The sequence below is a fragment of the Xyrauchen texanus genome, chromosome 29 (assembly GCF_025860055.1).
Source record: "Xyrauchen texanus isolate HMW12.3.18 chromosome 29, RBS_HiC_50CHRs, whole genome shotgun sequence".
Classification (NCBI taxonomy): domain Eukaryota; kingdom Metazoa; phylum Chordata; class Actinopteri; order Cypriniformes; family Catostomidae; genus Xyrauchen; species Xyrauchen texanus.
Genome location: NC_068304.1, coordinates 35,287,456 through 35,302,627, shown reverse-complemented (window position 1 = coordinate 35,302,627; position 15,172 = coordinate 35,287,456). Strand labels below are relative to the sequence as shown.

The following is a 15,172-nucleotide window of genomic DNA, read 5'->3' as shown; positions in this document are numbered from 1 at the left end:
ACAAAAGGGTTCATACTACTTTTTAGACATTTACAGTAGAACTCCCCAAGACCTGTAAAAATAAATTTGTTACCCTTTAAATTTTGAATGCCAAATCTATTTAGCAGTTTGACTGTAGGTAGACAGAAGCCTATCTCATTTGCCTCTAGGTTACTCTCACCTAGTGTTTACTAATTATTGACCTTTTATAATTCTTCTTCTTAAAAATTTTATTATGGTAAGCATAATGTATTTGTTCCCTAAAGGTGTCTGCCACTGCAGCTGACGTTGAGACAACTCTCAGTCTTCCTGCAAGTCCTCGCCTGATACTTCCTGGTATACATTTCATTTAGATTAATTGATAGACACATTATATATCATAGCGGCCATTCATCTTGAGTTTACAAATGTTTATACAAGGTAATATGCATTCTCGTGTTAATTAAAGGTTGGATGATCACCTTAGAGGGCCGTGTAATCTCTGAGGGCATCACACCAACATTTGCAACGGGACTTGCTGCTGTGTTTGCAATCTACTACATATTCAACCTTCAATGTCAAGATTCTCTGTACATAATATACAGGTTTTTGTTCTTTATATAACAGATTGTATTAGATTTGCACTACGTGTGTGTATGTGGGTATGTGTGAAGGTGAGTGTATGTACGTATATGTATAATTATTTATTTTGTGTTCTTTTTGTGTTTAATTACCTATGTCTTGCTGCTGTTTTTTGGTATTGTTTGTATTGTTGTTGACTGGAAGCTCCTGTCACCTAGACAAATTCCTTGTATGTGTAAGCATACTTGGCAATAAAGCTGATTCTGATTCTGATTCTGAAGATGAGGCAGCCTGCACTCTGGAATTCATTCAGAGGTAAAACCCCTTCATTCCTTGTCATCATTATATGGATATATACAATTAAATTAATGTGTTTGTATTGTTTGCATAAAATGGTATTACATTTCAAGCCACAACACGCATAAAATGGTATTAGTACTGTACATTTCAAGCCACAACACACACACACACACGTTGTGTTTCCATGTTTTATGGGGACTTTCCATAGACATAATGGTTTTTATACTGTACAAACTTTATATTCTATCCCCTAAACCTAACCCTACCCCTAAACCTAACCCTCACAGAAAACATTCTGCATTTTTAAATTTTCAAAAAACATAATTTAGTATGATTTATAAGCTGTTTTCCTCATGGGGACCAACAAAATGTCCCCACAAGGTCAAAAATTTCGGGTTTTACTATCCTTATGGGGACATTTGGTCCCCACAAAGTGATAAATACAGCAGCACACACACACACACACACACACACACACACACAGTATTTTGTTGTACTATAGGCTTTATCATAATTCCATTTGATGTCACTTCTATATGTCATTCAAGTCAACTCTATTTGTGCAATGAAGAAAGACAAAACAAAAACAATTCATTGCATTTAATTGAATGTACACAAAACAGTATGTTGTTGCAACCCCACTCTGATCTTAGACTATTTTGATTTCAGGTGCTTCATTGGTATAAATCCAGAGGGAGGGACAAAGGCCAAAAGGGGCAAGGTTGTCTCCAAGAAGAAAGGTGTGGTCGTCCAGAAGAAGTCTTCTGCAGTCAATACACACGTCGCCATGCTACTGAAGAATCTCCTTGACTTTGAATGGAACTTCATATAGATCGGTGAGCTCTCTTTAATCTCACTCTCTTTGTTTTGACAGTCTGGCATTGCCACATTAAGCCACAAGAGAACTGGTATTATTACTTTATAAACATTAGCTTGGAGTGTATCAGGATACTGTACATTCCTGATTGTATAGTTTATTATTATTATGATAATGATTGTTTGTTGTTGTTTGACAGTGGCAACACTGGAATAATGCTGCAGAGAGGAGCAGCGGCTACCAAAGTGATGGTCATCTCTCCTGGATCCACAAGTACTAAGACGTATAAACACACGCCTACCTCACAGGACTATTTTATGAGGTAAAAACACAAGCCTACCTCACAGGACTATTTTAAGAGGTAAAAACACAAGCCTACCTCACAGGACAATTTTATTAAGAATTTACCTGCAAGTCTAGCTCGCAGTGGCACAGGTGCCTACCTTACAGTTTCATCCCTAAATGTTTTTATGTATGCATATTATGCATATTGTCAAAATGTTCTACTGTACTATAATAGTTTCAAATGGCCTTAATGTACATTTTCAAAATGTTCTCAAGTTTGTTTTCGAAATGTTGCCAATTCTGCGTATGTTCAAAATGTTATAATGAAAGTATATTTTTACAGACAGCAGAGAATACATTGCAGAATATATATATGTAAATCTTTTAAATTTACTTTTGAGGAAATTGTAATCTAACTCAGAGGACTATTTTAAGAGGAAAAACATGTGCCTGTGGGATCCCCCTCCCCCAAAAAAAAATCTGCCAAAGATGCTTGGATGCTGAATGTTCTTACTCATGTAATCAAAAAGGTCTTAAAGGAACACTCCACTTTTTTTTGGAAATAGGCTCATTTTCCAACTCCCCTAGAGTTAATCAGTTGAGTTTTACCGTTTTTGAATCCATTCTGCCGATCTCCGGGTCTGGCGGTAGCACTTTTAGCATAGCTTAGCATTGATCATTGAATCTGATTAGACCGTTAGCATCTCTCTCAAAAAAATGACCGATATGGCTAGGAACTATAATCTCTTTCCTGCGTAACAATCAAGGAACTTTGCTGCAGTACCATGGGTGCAGCAGGTGCAATGATATTATGCCACGATTGAAACTTAGCGCCGGTCACGTTGTAAATTATAGCTGGGGACTATTTTCAGGCGCTGCGTAATAACATTGTGCCTGCTCACCCATGGTACGGCAGCAAAGTTCATTGATTGTTACGCAGGAAAGAGATTATAGTTCCTTCCTAGCCATATCGGCCTAGAGAATCGCAACTTTTCATTTTCCGTCTGTCTTAGTACACGATGTAACTACAGAAGAGTCACGTTTTAAATAGGAACAATATCGAAACTCTTTGATAATTTTTTTGATAAACGCAAAACCGAAAACGCGCGACAAACGCTCGACAATACGAGCTGCTGATTGGCCGGCATCCAGAGAACATTGCTGGGCATAGAGAGCAAGGATGACACGCAAATTCGTGAAGCGCTCCATCTTTTGATTATTAATTTTTTATGATTATTAATTTACTGTAATGTTTTTCCTACTGTATGTGCTGCCACAGATCCCATGTATTTCTGCATGCAATACGCAAGCCCGCCGCTAGAGCGCAGCCTTTGCACGTGATCGAGTCTAAGTGCATCATGGCCACTCACTGGCTTATTGGAGAATTTACACCTTCAACTCGGGTTCCAGAAATAGCTCCTCGATATCAAGTCATTATTTCCTCGATATATCTGTGAAATAATTAATTATCTAACAATATCCTAAAATGATATGTAAAAATTAAAGGATTCGGCTTTAGTTGCATTATGATGTGCATCTGGTCTTCTTGTGAGCTCGCGCATATTTGCATTGCTTTAACCCCTCGTTGTAAGTCCCGCCTTCTTGCACACCAATTGGTCAGAGGCCAAATTCGTGCCTGTCAATCTCTCCGCTAACGCGTGTTGGGTTCGCGTGTACGTCGTGGTGGAGCTCAAAGAAAACTACCACAAATCGTCATAGAGACCTGGGTTCGAATCCAGCTCTGGAGTATAAATCTTTATATAATCTTGTGAAGTTTCGTGCCTGACGATACACACTTAAGAAATATTTGTAAAGTTCTTATTGTTTGTGTCACTATTAAAACGATTGTTACAAATAATGATACATGGACTGGAATAAATGGTCTAACAATTCTTCTGATGTGTCATTAATATTGGACAATTTTATTTTTGAATCAGTACTATTTCTTTGATGTATGATATAAATGGCATAACAATACTTTTGGTATATTAATAATACCGGAAAATGCTATTTTTAATCTGTACTATAAACATGTGATTTTATGTTTTAAAATGTCTTGTCCACGAGCAAACATGTGATTATTGATATATTGTACAAGTTGTTTTTGTCACCACCATTAAAATGCTTGCTTCTACTATAAATAAAAAAATATACAGTAATTGCAAATATATCTCAATAATAATAAGGTGATGACAAATACATTCAAACTTGTTTGAATAAAAATGTGTAATGAAAAAACTAACATATTATAGGATATACTCTATATAATTACAGCAGTGCAGTTTGTAAACAATATATACACAATATAATTAGGTATTACTTATACAATCAAACGCATGAAATAAATGTTACATTATAACAATAATAATATAAAACTGTGCAAATGAGTAATCACCATCTTTAAAATGCTTGATTTGCAACTGTAAGTATATTGTAAATATAAGTGCAAATATAAAAATAATAATAACGTGAGCACAAATGCTTACAAGCCTGTTGATTTATTATTATTTTTTCACACTTTTGCCGAGAGTCAATAACACTCATTTTACCGGTTATATATTTACAGCAATGCAATTTGTTAACATAAAGCCAAAATAATATATTATTTACATGATTAGGCTTTATTTAGATAATTCGCGCGCCTCATTGGTCAATTCTTCGAAGACTCCAAGTAGCGGTACCGGCTGTGATTGGTCAATTCCAGTAACCAGGTAGTGACAAACGTCTGATTGGTTCATTCTTCAAATATTCTTGGTAGCGATGCGTGCCGTGATTGGACCATTTCTGGATATCGCTACTAGAAATGAGCTCTGCTGACAGGTTGCTTTAGCGCGTGCGCCCGTGACGCGTGCGTCTGCTTGCGTCCTCTGTTTAGACTATGAAAGGGAGCGCGTCGCTCGCGTCACTCGCGTTGCTTGCTCGCGTTGACTATGTAACGGCCCTAAGCGGCTGCTTAGGTCCCACGTGGCCACCAGGGGGCCCCCAAGAGCACATGAAATGACAGTTTGATTTTTTTGTGTGCGATAAACTGTCAATGGACAATGGTAATTATACAAAAACGCAATATTATGTTAACGGGCTGCAGGATGCAAGCACATTCAGACAGCAAACCAGCAATGTCACAAAAAAGAACATATCCTCTGGTGCAGAGAAATGGAAAAAGAAGAAAACAGAGTAAGAGTATAAACGGCACGATAAAGTTATGTTGAGTAGCTTGGTTATGTTACGAGCTAACATTAGCTGGCTAGTTCGTTAACATACCCTATGTAGCATATCTTCTGTTTTTTAGGAAAGTTTGATTAAACATCCGTAAATAGCCTTGACATCTTAATATATTATAGTACAATATATGTTTTTGTCTTCAGTGTAAAAATAACTTTCCTATGTATGTATTTTTTTGTAATAAAAATATGCTTCCGTTTCATAAACTTGGTACTGATAACAACTTTACATTATTTACATTAGTCTACCATTTTGGGGTCTTTGCTATTATATTCCAATATCATTATGCCTCAGTTAGCTTGTTATAGATTAAGAGTTGTTTTAGGTGTACAGACGGCTTGCTGCTGTGTATAATAATTCGTGTTGAGAAAATAACATTCTGTTCGGTCAAATATGTACTCTTATGAAACTTCCCTAGGAGCACTGTTGAAATGTTTTGGAGGTGAGGCACAACCGATGACACCTGCCCCAAGTGCCAGTGCTACAGCTGATGATGATTTTTCAACAATCCCAGCTCAATATATTTATATGGATAAACCATGCCTTTTGTGAGACCTTTTATTTAGTTTCTGACTGACAGTTGCATTACCTTAGGCTAGCTGTTATTATTATTATTTTCATCTTTCATCAGGTCCATCCTCTGCAGACGAGGAGCACTTCCCAGCACCGGCATCCACTGATCCTGCTGTTCCTTCCATATCTGTTTCAACCTCAGCGGCCCCATTGCAACTTCCAGCCTACACCATGGATCAGCAGCTCCTCCAGTTGACCCGGCTGAGTGGTCATCTATCCTGTCCGACTCAGAAAGGACTGATCTGGTAAGCAGAGGGCCACTGCCTATAAAGGAAAACATCCCATTCCCTGAAAAACCTGATGGCCGAAGCTTCCACTACACCTACAGAAAAGTAATTAATGGGGAGAAAATGTAAGTGGAGCTGGCTCACTTATTCAAAACAGCTTCTGCTGCAAATTGTTCTCTAGGAAGTCCACAAAACTGGTAACGGAGGGATAACAAGATTGGGTAAATATAGGTGTGCTACTGTTACAATTAAAACAATAGAAGGGTAAAATCATGCCAGGCAGACATTGGTATGTTGTAAGCAACACAGCTACAACTAATACAATTGATAAGGGGTGTGTTACAATTACAGTGTGCGAATAATCAAGCATTGACAATATTCAATCATATTGGCGGCACCGAGGGGCCCCCAAATCTAATTTGCCCTGCTGGAACCATTAAGGAACCGGAATTGTTATTCCTTATGATTCCCATCCCTAGGTGGGACTGATACATATATCAATTACGTGCAGAGGCTGCGCTCTAGAGGCGGCCTTGCGTATTGCACGCATAAATGCATGGGATCTGTGGCATTTTTCACTTTATAAACACAGTAGATTAAAAAATACAGTTTTCACTGCCTCAATTGTTCATCAATTAGAGCTTCATAGTCCCACCGCTTTCTCTTAAAAGTATCAACCCTGTTCTTTCTCTTCAGTGTTTTTTCTAGCTTTTGATCTAGAAACTGAGGAATCTTACATGAACAAATAGGTCATATAGGCTTCTACTACCTTACCACTAGCTCTTTTATACTGTGTGTATGCAGGAGAAAATCCTTATAATTACACTTAGGGCCATTTATCTCTACATAAAAACCCCTAAAAACGTAAAGACTAGAAAGTAGACAACACTGATTCAAGTGTGGCTATTTAAAGACTTTTGGAAACCTTTTCAAACTACATTATGAATGAGAATGTTAAAGTGCACATTGTGTTTAAGTGTTTTAAGAACGCAGGACTGATCTTGAAGTCAAGCCATGGACATATAAAACACCCCTATGACTTCCTGAGACTCGACCGTGTTTTCACTACCTCGGTTGTTCTGAAACGAGAACTTCCTGGCGCCACAGCCCTCTGTGCTCTTTTGTAAATCAAGAGACCGGTCTTTGCCACAGGGTGAGGCATTGTGGGGGATGGTACGAGACACGTAACAAAGAGCTCCACAACGTCACATTCAGAGGTCCAATCACAGTCTAGAGAGAGCAGGCTCTTTTGTATACGATCTGTAGCCCAGAGGAATACTACAGTAAACCTACACAAAACTGTGTTTATTTTATTTATTTATTGTTACTGGTTTTTAAGGTCTACAGGTTTATGTGTGCGTTTTTGTTACTATGATATAGTCACAGCTACTGTAAGTTAGTGATTTGTCCACTTACCACCTCTCAGACAGATACATGGAGGTCCATGGTATTAATAGATGCCATCAAACCAGTAAGTTTGTGCTTGCTTCGGCAGCACATATACTAAAATTGGAACGATACAGAGAAGATTAGCATGGCCCCTGCGCAAGGATGACACGCAAATTCGTGAAGCGCTCCATATTTTGATTATTAATTTTTTATGATTATTAATTTACTGTAATTTTTTTCCTACTGTATGTGCTGCCACAGATCCCATGTATTTCTGCATGCAATACGCAAGCCCGCCGCTAGAGCGCAGCCTTTGCACGTGATCGAGTCTAAGTGCATCATGGCCACTCACTGGCTTATTGGAGAATTTACACCTTCAACTCGGGTTCCAGAAATAGCTCCTCGATATCAAGTCATTATTTCCTCGATATATCTGTGAAATAATTAATTATCTAACAATATCCTAAAATGATATTTAAAAATTAAAGGATTCGGCTTTAGTTGCATTATGATGTGCATCTGGTCTCGAACGGGGCCAATAGTCTATTTACGAAACGCGTGAAATTTGACCGCGTCAACACGCGCTGTTTGTTCGCGTTAACGCGTCAAAGAGCACAGTAGCCAATGAAATTGCTGTATTTGAGACTATATTTGCATATGGTACGTATGTCTCTGATTGGTATGTACGTATACAAACATCAGAAGTCATGTTTATTAATGAATGATGTCGTAATGGTACACGTATGCAAACATCAGACGTTATAATTGTTCATGAGGGATAATGCATTGGTACGTAGTGTGTGATGTCAGCCTTATGTCATGATTTGTCATGCCCTTTGTCCTACGTTCTTTCTCAGTATGAAACGCGATCAGGTACAAAGTAAGCAGCTGAAACCATAACCATGGCTCTTAGAATTTTTTTAGCAAACTGCCAAATAACTTTTTCAGACTGCGTGGAGCTGGCTTCTTCTAATAACCATACTAATGAAGATTTGAATCTTGTAATATTACGGTATGTCCAAAAGGCATTACATTTATAAGAAAGATGGCTGACTTAATGCAACTTGAAGTCATTACATGGTATGGAGAATTGTCCTGTCTTTCAATACCAGCGGATGTTTAATGGGTAGCTAGCTATTAAACGTATGTAATGAATTATGAATTAAATTATATGTAACTTTGTTACATTATACAATATAGTCCTAAGCACTTTGCACTTTTCCTAAGCACTTTGTTTTATGATCTGTTCTGACAGAATTTTTTTCCCTATGAATACAAATTTAATATGGCAATCTGTTTCTTTGCATTTATTTTGAATTAATTGTAAGATCTAGGCTTGCAGTTGTTAATGACAGTGTTAGTCAGCCACCACTGAAGTAGAACAACCTAGACGTTTTTTTTAATTATGTTATAATATATATTTTCCCTTTTACAGAATGCAGACGATGGCCAGAAGTGTGGTATGGTCACGAGGGAGATTTCTGGATCCTGAAACGGCAAATGACATGCTGGACCAGGTATCTGAGTTTCTGGATCATTTGGAAACATCGATTCAGCAGCACGGTATGTTCCAAAATGTGTTAACCCATTTAATCCCACCGGTCACAATAGTAACCGTAATTTTTTTTACTGAATGATCTATCAATGCATTTCCAGCAGATATTGAAATAATAAAGGGTCTCAATGAAATATGTGCAGTGTGTCGCATGTTTACTGTAAATTGTCACATGACCAGAGCTGTTTATTTCTGTTTGCGCCAAGAGAAGAGGATGGCAGCAAGAAAGCTCCCAAAGAAAAGATTAGTAAAGTCCTAAAGATAGGACATAGATTTTTGGTACACATCATGTTTAAGATGTCTAGTATTGATATATGCATTTGCAATTACTCAACTTTGTTTAATGTGGTCATAGAACTCACAAACATGTCACCGGCAACAATAGTGACCGGTCGGATAACCCATTGTATCTACATGCTAATACACATAGGCTAACTGTTCTACCTTACTTTCTGCTGCTACCTAACTTTCTACCTAATTTTACACACACACACACACACGCACGCACGCACGCACGCACAGACACAAACTAGCTAGCTAACTAATTCTACATAACTTTCCACTCACACACACACCACACACCCCCCACACATGCACATCACACACCCGCACACCACACATGCACATCACACACACGCACACCACACTACACACACCACACACCCCATGCACACCACACACAGCACGCACACCACACACACGCACACCACACTACACACACCACATGCACACCACACACACGCACACCACACACAGCACCCACACCACACACCCCATGCACACCACACTACACACACCACACACCCCATGCACACCACACACACGCACACCACACACAGCACCCACACCACACACCCCATGCACACCACACTACACACACCACACACCCCATGCACACCACACACACGCACACCACACCACACACCCCACACACACACACGCACACCACACACCCCACACGCACGCACACCACACACAGTGCTCCCTTGGTAAGGGGCTCATCTGGCCGTCCACGATTCTCCATAACCGAAGAACAGTTGCGTTTTCTGCTAGAATATAATTTTTCTACAAAACAAATGGCAGAAATTTTGTGTGTGTCCAGGCGAACTGTGAAACGTCGTTTAAGGTGAGGTTATTTGTCTTATCTGTACAATTTAAATGCATAAAAAGACTGCATGAACAACTAAGTATGCATCTTAAATTTTAATGCAATATTCAGGGTTAATTTTATGTACAATATCACCTAAAAATCTAGATCTGTATGTATGTGGTATTTAAGTTGCACATAAATCCATTGCAAGTGGTGGCATGATGTCACAGCAGTAAGGTCCGGCTCTCTGCATCTCCCCTACATTTACATTTTTCATTACATTTATTTATTTAGCAGACGCTTTTTTATCCAAAGCGACTTACAAATGAGAACAATAAAAGCAGTTAGGCAAGGCAAGTTTATTTATATAGCACATTTCATACACAATGGTAATTCAAAGTGCTTTACATAGGAGAAAATAAAATAATCAAAACAAATAAGAATAATTAAAAGTTTAGAATAAAATAAAATAAAAATAAAATAAGTACAGTAAAAACAGTCGGACGAGCAGTGGCACAGTGCTCATTCAGTAAATGCATAGCTAAACAGAAGTGTTTTGAGTCTGGATTTGAATGTGACTACAGTAGGAGCACATCTGATCTCCTCTGGAAGCTGGTTCCAGCACATCTGATCTCTTCTGTAGGAGCACATCTGATCTCTACTGTTGGAGCACATCTGATCTCTTCTGGAAGCTGGTTCCAGCTGCGGCTGGCATAGTAGCTAAAAGCAGACTCTCCTTGCTTAGAGTTAACCCTTGGTATTTCTAGCTGATGTGATCCTAATGATCTGAGTGATCTGTTGGGTTTATATTCAGTGAGCATATCTGCAATGTATTGAGGTCCTAGCCCATTGAATGATTTATATACCAGTAATAATACTTTAAAATCAATCCTAAATGTAACTGGGAGCCAGTGTAAAGACCTGAGGACTGGTGTGATGTGTTCATATGTTCTGGTTCTGCTCAGCGTTCTGTATGAGCTGCAACTGTCTTATGGTCTTTTGGGAAGGCCAGTGAGGAGTCCATTACAATAATCCACCCTGCTGGTGATGAAAGCATGCACAAGTTTCTCTAAGTCTTGACTGGAAACAAAGCATCTTATTCTTGCAATATTTTTCAGATGATAATATGCTGATTTAGTAATTGCTTTGACATGACTACTGAAACTAAGGTCTGACTGTAGAGACACACCAAGATTCCTGACTTGATTTTTAGTTGTTTGACCCCTAGAGATAGATTCCCATGACCCAAAGTAAAGCACACGGATAAATAAGCCTGACTCTGAACTACTCAAAAACGTTATTCTCACAGTCATATGCCTTATTGTTTCATCTAAAATTGTCAAACCCACACAACCCCTATTTCAACAAACAGTTTGAAAAAGTTTTAAACATCAACAGTGTTCAGTATTGAGCAGCAAATATTTATTATATAAACTATATACAGTGAAAGGGATAAACCCTAAGGATAATGAAATAATTGATTGATTGACTGATTTTAAACAATATTAAATTAATATACATATAGAGGAAAATTTGAGTAAAGGGCAACAAAGTTATATTGGGTTTGAATCCATGAGTCTCACATTTGCTCTCTTCTATCAACAGGGAATTCTGTATTTCACTTAGAGACAGATACACTGATCTGTCCGACTCTGACCTTGATAACAGAGTCAGAGAAGTAGTTGGAGGAAATGATGAACTTGGAGCAGAGTCAGTCTGGGCACGTCTGGCTGGTCAGGGTGTTGTGGTGCAGCGGCACAGAATCCGACAAAGTTTAATTAGGACTAATCCAGTGGGAGCAGCCCAGAGAGTCACTACACGTAGACTGCACAGAAGAGTCTATAAGGTTGCCGGGCCAAATTCATTATGGCATTTGGATGGTAATCATAAATTAATCAGGTATATGGTCCTTCTATTATTTTTCTTTTATGTAAAAAGACCATGTGTAGACTGTGGCATACTGCTAAAACAAACGGATAATTTTTTTGTTAATCAGGATTCTTTTACTCGGGTTTCATTGAAATGTAACATGCACAATATTATTGATGGCACTCAAGATGTTATCTGCCAAATACAAATAAATCCAGTAGTATTAATTTCCATCACCTTCTGCATACTTGGCTTTAGATCTTTAGAGATGAATACCAGAATAAATGTTACGTAATTTGATCAGTTTTCAGTTTACCTCACATACCTTTTTTTTTTTTGTTAGGTGGAGGATTGTCATACATGGTGGGATTGACGGGTACAGCAGGCTTGTTGTATTCTTAAAGGCTTCTTCCAACAATCGCAGTGACACAGTTTTCCATAGTTTTGTAGAAGCCATTGGCCAATATGGTTTACCTTCAAGAGTCCGCTGTGATAATGGAGGGAGAATAATGCAGTCTGCCTATTTATGAATGTCTTCCGAGGATTCACCAGAGGAAGTGCTCTGAGAGGAAGGAGCACGCACAACCAAAGAATCGAGAGATTGTGGCGGGACGTTTGGCAGGGCATCTCCGATACTTACTATGCATTATTCATGCTTTTGGAAAGTGAGGGTAAAATTGACAGTACCAATGAAATGCACCTGTGGGCATTACATTATGTGTATATACCTCGAATTAACAGGGATCTCCAACTGTTCATTCAACAATGGAACCACCACAAGCTGAGAACTGAACAGTACATGTCTCCCCATCAGCTCTTCATTCGAGGATGTCTCTCACAGCTAACTCGAAACCAGACAGGGATACGTGGAATCCTTGGAGCAGATGAAGAGCCAGTTGCAGAGCCAGTTGCAGAGCCAGTTGCAGAGCCAGTTGCAGATGTTAAAATGAAAAAAATAAATAGTAATTTTCAGCCTTTGTTCTAAGGATTCAAACTGGCGCCGCTGATGATCCTTTTAACACAATGAACAGATAAATAAACTCATTACATGTATTAAGTTTATAACATTATTCAAAGTTAATCACAAAGTTCACAACACAATCTTATTTTGAGAACATAATATGCTTTAATTAAACATTACAGCAAACTGTACATGTAAATGTACAGTTTTCACCTGATAGATGAGAATGCTGGTTACTTACCCTGCTTGTTCCCGGATTACCTAAAATGTCTACGGTTCCATAGATTGGATCCTATCAAAAAAATTACACTAAATCAGAATACAGAATTTTACAGGGTCAAATATCATGTTAATTTTGTTGTTCTTGCTGACTGACAGGTCTGAGAAATAATGAATATTTTACACTTTAGAATGAACATTTTATAAAACAGTCACAGTTTGAAAAGAGGTGGTTTGTCTTAAGCATTTCATATTGAATATATTGTAATAAATAAACTTATCATGTATATCTGAAGAATCATAAAGTGAGAAAAACTTACAGTAGTACTGCTTTGACAGTTCCCCTCGTTACTGCTGTCATGTTGTGTGCCAGCCAAACTGGATGTGTTCTGTCAAGAAAAGGCAGCATAGTCTTTCAAACAACTTTTCTTTTTAATTGAATATTAATATAACAATAGCAATGGCATCCCAGTAAAAGCAATGCAGGATCAGCCAAAAAAAAAATAAAACCTTTTTGTTTTTATAGCATAATAACTCGTTTGGGATATATATTTGGTAGAATAATTTGTTGTTCTTTCTTACCTTAAGCCTCACATACACCGCTGACCTGCCAAACTGTGGGCATGCTTTTATAGCTGCAGGGCAAACTGAGCTCAACTCAACAGGTATTACCCTTCTCCTCCTGTCAACTCTGCAGATTTCAATTCCACCCTCTCCTATTATTGGAAAAGCTTCCCTAATTTTCTGATGAAATGCTCTCTCATCCATTGAAAATGGCACAACTAGTTTTTGAACCGTTGTACCTGTTAAAAGAAAAAAATGTAGCCTATGAATATCAAAAATAATGATAATAATGGTCACATAATAACCACATTTAATAATGTCTCGTTAGACACTACAGAAGGCACTTACGTTGTGTTGTGATGAGATGCTCCCCACTATTTTCAATGAACGAAATCCTAATGATGCTCTGCCTAGCAGCTCTTCTCCTAGTCGTGGCTAAGACTTCATTGGGGATGTTGCTTTGGAACATTCTCAGTCTGATAAGAAAGCATTCATTTCAAAATGCAAAGACATTTGGGTTATATTTTTGAAGCCCAACGCGTGTACGTCTTATAAGTGTAAAATCCATGTGTAATTTTCTTATTTTTCAGCTTAGTAAAGAGACTGCTGTGGAGGTTTGGACATGTTATAAGAAATGATCAACGATAATGAAGGAAGTGTAATCCATGAAGTTATGAAGTAAATCCAATTCTTACTATATACTTGGTACCATGTTAATAAATTATTTGTATGTGAAATCCAAGGATTTGCTTTTAAAGTTGATAGGGATCGAAATACAATGAACTTAAAATAGTTTACCTAGCTTATTTAGATTTTGGCGCGAATTTTGAATGACATTACATGAAAGGTGTAGAAAACCAACCTGTCAATTGTGTTGCGTTGACAAATTGTTGTCTTCTTCTTCATTTCTCAATCGATTTTGTATTAATGCATTAAATCTTGTATTTAAAGCCTCAAGTCTTCTCCTCAGTGTCATTATCGTCCTGATGTCACATTCGATGGGAATTTAAGAGCACCCGGCCTTTCCTTAATACTTTTATCAGTGTTCCAGTCAATGTCCTCTATATCTCGTTAAGGCCATCTAGCGGCAATAACCATTAAATACCATTTTATGTAATTTTTCCCACAAAAGGACATCAGAGACGCTTAATGCATGATCTACTGGTTTTATATGTTTTAACTGTTCATTGCATGCTACATAGCTACTGGAAGGTTTTTTGTATTTAAGTGAAATAATGTGAAAATGTTTATTTACTATTAAAATGATTGATTAAATCCAGCAATTTAGGTAAATAAACTAATATGATGATATATATATATATATTTTAAACATAATTCCTTGATATAAAAGTTCTGGGGGGGGGGAACAGGAAATGTTTAAAGGTTAAATATTAACCCTCTACTCCACAGCATTGCCTGCAGGCAACAGAAAGTTTTCTTAAGCCCTACAGTATGTTTAGTACATTTTTCTTTAAAAGATTGCAACCAATTAGAATGTTTGAAAAAGCAGGAGCATAGTGTGAGAAGAAAGCAAGATTATTTGCTTTAGTAATCTTATTTA

At 37.8% G+C, this 15,172-nt stretch overlaps 2 protein-coding genes, 1 long non-coding RNA gene and 1 other non-coding gene across 4 annotated transcripts; 3 read left to right on the top strand and 1 right to left on the bottom strand.

Annotated features, from left to right (window-relative positions):
* The first annotated feature begins 727 nt into the window (after positions 1 to 727).
* On the top strand, positions 728 to 6,612 carry LOC127622669 (uncharacterized). Its single transcript, XR_007967991.1, has 4 exons — positions 728 to 855; positions 1,510 to 1,676; positions 1,857 to 1,979; positions 5,796 to 6,612. It is a non-coding gene; the product is annotated as an uncharacterized LOC127622669 (long non-coding RNA).
* Positions 6,613 to 7,443: 831 nt separating this feature from the next.
* Positions 7,444 to 7,550, top strand: LOC127623431 (U6 spliceosomal RNA). The gene has a single exon (XR_007968056.1). It is a non-coding gene; the product is annotated as a U6 spliceosomal RNA (small nuclear RNA).
* A 2,212-nt stretch (positions 7,551 to 9,762) lies between these two features.
* Positions 9,763 to 12,397, top strand: LOC127623062 (uncharacterized). The gene is made up of 3 exons (XM_052097261.1): positions 9,763 to 10,034; positions 11,604 to 11,897; positions 12,211 to 12,397. The coding sequence occupies exons 1-3, from the start codon at positions 9,799 to 9,801 to the stop codon at positions 12,395 to 12,397; spliced, it is 717 nt and encodes a 238-aa protein (XP_051953221.1). The 5' UTR covers positions 9,763 to 9,798.
* A 129-nt stretch (positions 12,398 to 12,526) lies between these two features.
* Positions 12,527 to 14,461, bottom strand: LOC127622666 (uncharacterized). The gene is made up of 5 exons (XM_052096690.1): positions 13,960 to 14,461; positions 13,630 to 13,850; positions 13,368 to 13,436; positions 13,070 to 13,120; positions 12,527 to 12,879 (listed from the first exon to the last, which is right to left on the bottom strand). Exons 1-5 carry the CDS (start codon positions 14,078 to 14,080, stop codon positions 12,709 to 12,711), a joined length of 633 nt encoding a protein of 210 aa, XP_051952650.1. The 5' UTR covers positions 14,081 to 14,461; the 3' UTR covers positions 12,527 to 12,708.
* Between the last annotated feature and the right edge of the window lie 711 nt (positions 14,462 to 15,172).